The 2,675-nt window shown below is 53.8% G+C and overlaps 1 protein-coding gene across 1 annotated transcript; it reads left to right on the forward strand.

Moving 5' to 3' along the window:
• The first annotated feature begins 1,396 nt into the window (after window positions 1-1,396).
• LOC116982570 (nanos homolog 1-like) lies at window positions 1,397-2,401 on the forward strand. Its single transcript, XM_033035842.1, has one exon. The coding sequence runs from the start codon at window positions 1,595-1,597 to the stop codon at window positions 2,237-2,239; it is 645 nt and encodes a 214-aa protein (XP_032891733.1). The 5' UTR covers window positions 1,397-1,594; the 3' UTR covers window positions 2,240-2,401.
• The last annotated feature ends 274 nt before the right edge of the window (window positions 2,402-2,675 follow it).

Raw genomic sequence — 2,675 nt, forward strand, 5'->3', positions numbered from 1 at the left:
GTTCCTTCTTCAACATAAGATTATTAAGGGTTTGGACAAGGAGGAAGTCATTCGTCCCTTCGAGCCAGCACTGCCATTCATTGTGATCATGGCTGATCGTCCCCTATTAATAACCCGTGCCTGCCTTTTCCCATATCCCTTGACTCCACTATCTTTAAGAGCCCTATCTAGCTCTCTCTTGAAAGTATCCAGAGAACCGGCCTCCACCACCCTCCGAGGCAGAGAATTCCACAGACTCACAACTCTCTGTGTGAAAAAGTGTTTCCTTGTCTCCATTCTAAATGACCCTAGAGCTCTATCTAACTCTCTCTTAAATCCATCCAGTGACTTGGCCTCCACTGCCCTCTGTGGCAGGGAATTCCATAAATTCACAACTCTGGGTGAAAAAGTTGTTTCTCACCTCAGTCTTAAATGACCTCCCCTTTATTCTAACATTGAATGGCGGTGCTGCCTCGAAGGGCCAAATGGCCTGCTCCTATTGTCTATTTGTCCATTCCTTCTCTCCAGAGATGCTGCCCCCCCTGGAGCCCTGTCCCACTTAGGAAACCTGAACGGAAACCTCTGGAGACTTTGTGCCCCACCCAAGGTTTCCGTGCGGTTCCTGGAGGTTTTTGTCAGTCTCCCTACCTGCTTCCACTACCTGCAACCTCCGGCAACCACCTGCAACCTCCGGGAACCGCACGGAAACCTTGTGTGGGGCGCAAAGTCTCCAGAGGTTTCTGTTCAGGATTCCTAAGTGGGACAGGGATTGTGACCCCTTTTTCTGGACTTCCCCAACATCGGGAACAACCTTCCTGCATCTAGCCTGTCCAACCCCTTAAGAATTTTGTTCAAGAAGGAACTGCAGATGCTGGAAGATCGAAGGTACACAAAAATGCTGGAGAAACTCAGCGGGTGCAGCAGCATCTATGGAGCGAAGGGAATAGGTGACGTTTCGGGCCGAAACCCTTCTTCAGACTTCTTCCATCAGAAGACTTCTTCCATCAGTCTGAAGAAGGGTCTCAGCCCGAAACGTCACCTATTTCCTTCGCTCCATAGATGCTGCTGCACCCGCTGAGTTTCTCCAGCATTTTTGTGTACCCTTAAGAATTTTGTAAGTTTCTATAAGATCCCCCCCTCAATCTTCTAAATTCCAGCGAGTATTCGATCCCGACTACGGGCGCTGTCTGTGCGGAGTCTGTACGATCTCCCCATCACCTGCGCGGGTTTTCTAAGTGGGACAGGGGCAATATGCTTTCTGTGTGTCTTTATAGTCAGCAGGACAAGTTGTTCCTCCACATTATCTCCAGCAGTTCCAGTGCCCGTTTTTCCTGCTCTCTCCACAGGAATGTGTGTGCTGGCGGCTCTCAGCTCGGCCGAAGGAGGAGCGAAGGCTCTTTATGGTCCAGCCCTTCTCGTCTATAAACACAGAGACTCATTCAGCACTGGGGGCTGGCTCGCTAGCCTGCAGTGGCGAGGCAGGGACGAGAGAGAGACAGAGAGTGAGAGGGAGAAGAAGAAGAAGAGGAAGGGGGAGAAGAATAGGAGGAGGTTGGCTCCCTTTTCCCATCCAGCTCGGAGATTTATTGTAAGATTGCCCCATCCAAAGTTGCCAATGGATCTTCTCAACGCCAGCTACCTGAGACCCAGCGGTGGCTACGACTGCACCTTTAACTTCTGGAACGACTACCTGGGACTGTCCGCCCTGGTCGCCAAGAATCGCCGCAGCAAAGGTCCCGTCTCTCCCAACTCCATCACCGAATGCCTGAAGGCCACTCTGGGCTTGAGCGACCCGTGCTATCCCGCGGACCGCAGCTGCTGCCCCGCCAGCCCGAGGAGAAGGTTGGAGGACTTTGAGGAGAACCTCCCGCTCTTCCACCCCTTCCAGCCCCCGGCCCCCAGCCGCGGGCAGGTGGAAGGCGAGATGTTCCTCGACCCCTTCGGTTCCTTGGATCTACTGGGTGTGGACAGGAGGGTCTCCAGGAGGCCGGGCAGCCGGGGCAAGCAGGAGGTCAGGATCTGCGTCTTCTGCCGCAATAACGGGGCGCCCGAGGATGTCTACGCCTCCCACGTCCTGAAGACCTCGGACGGCAGGGTCGTCTGCCCCATCTTGAGGGCTTACACTTGCCCCCTGTGTAACGCCAACGGCGACAACGCTCACACCATCAAGTACTGCCCCCTCTCCAAAGACCAGCCTCCGCAGAGGGTATTGAAGGGGGGCAGAGCCGTCGGTGGTGGCAAGAGGGTCAAGGTCTTCTAGAAGGTCCATGCAACTGGGAGGCAGATGGGGAGATGTGTCCCTGGCTCCTGAAGGAGGGTCTCCACTTGAAACCTCACCTATCCATGTTCTCCAGAGATGTTGCTTGACCCACAAAGTTACTCCAGGACTCTGTGAAATGTCACCTATCCATGTTCTCCACAGATGCTGCCTGACCCGCTGAGTTACTCCAGCACTCTGTGAAACGTCACCTATCCATGTTCTCCACAGATGCTGCCTGACCCGCTGTGTTTCTCCAGCACTCTGTGAAACGTCACCTATCCATGTTCTCCAGAGATACTGCCTGACCCGCTGAGTTACTCCAGCACTCTGTGTCTTTTCTTGGTTTGCAGAAGGGTCTCGACCTGAAATATCACCTATCCATGTCCTGCAGAGATGTTGCCTGCCCCCGCTGAGTTACTCCAGCACTCAATTGTGA

The sequence above is a fragment of the Amblyraja radiata genome, chromosome 1 (genome assembly GCF_010909765.2).
Source record: "Amblyraja radiata isolate CabotCenter1 chromosome 1, sAmbRad1.1.pri, whole genome shotgun sequence".
NCBI lineage: Eukaryota > Metazoa > Chordata > Chondrichthyes > Rajiformes > Rajidae > Amblyraja > Amblyraja radiata.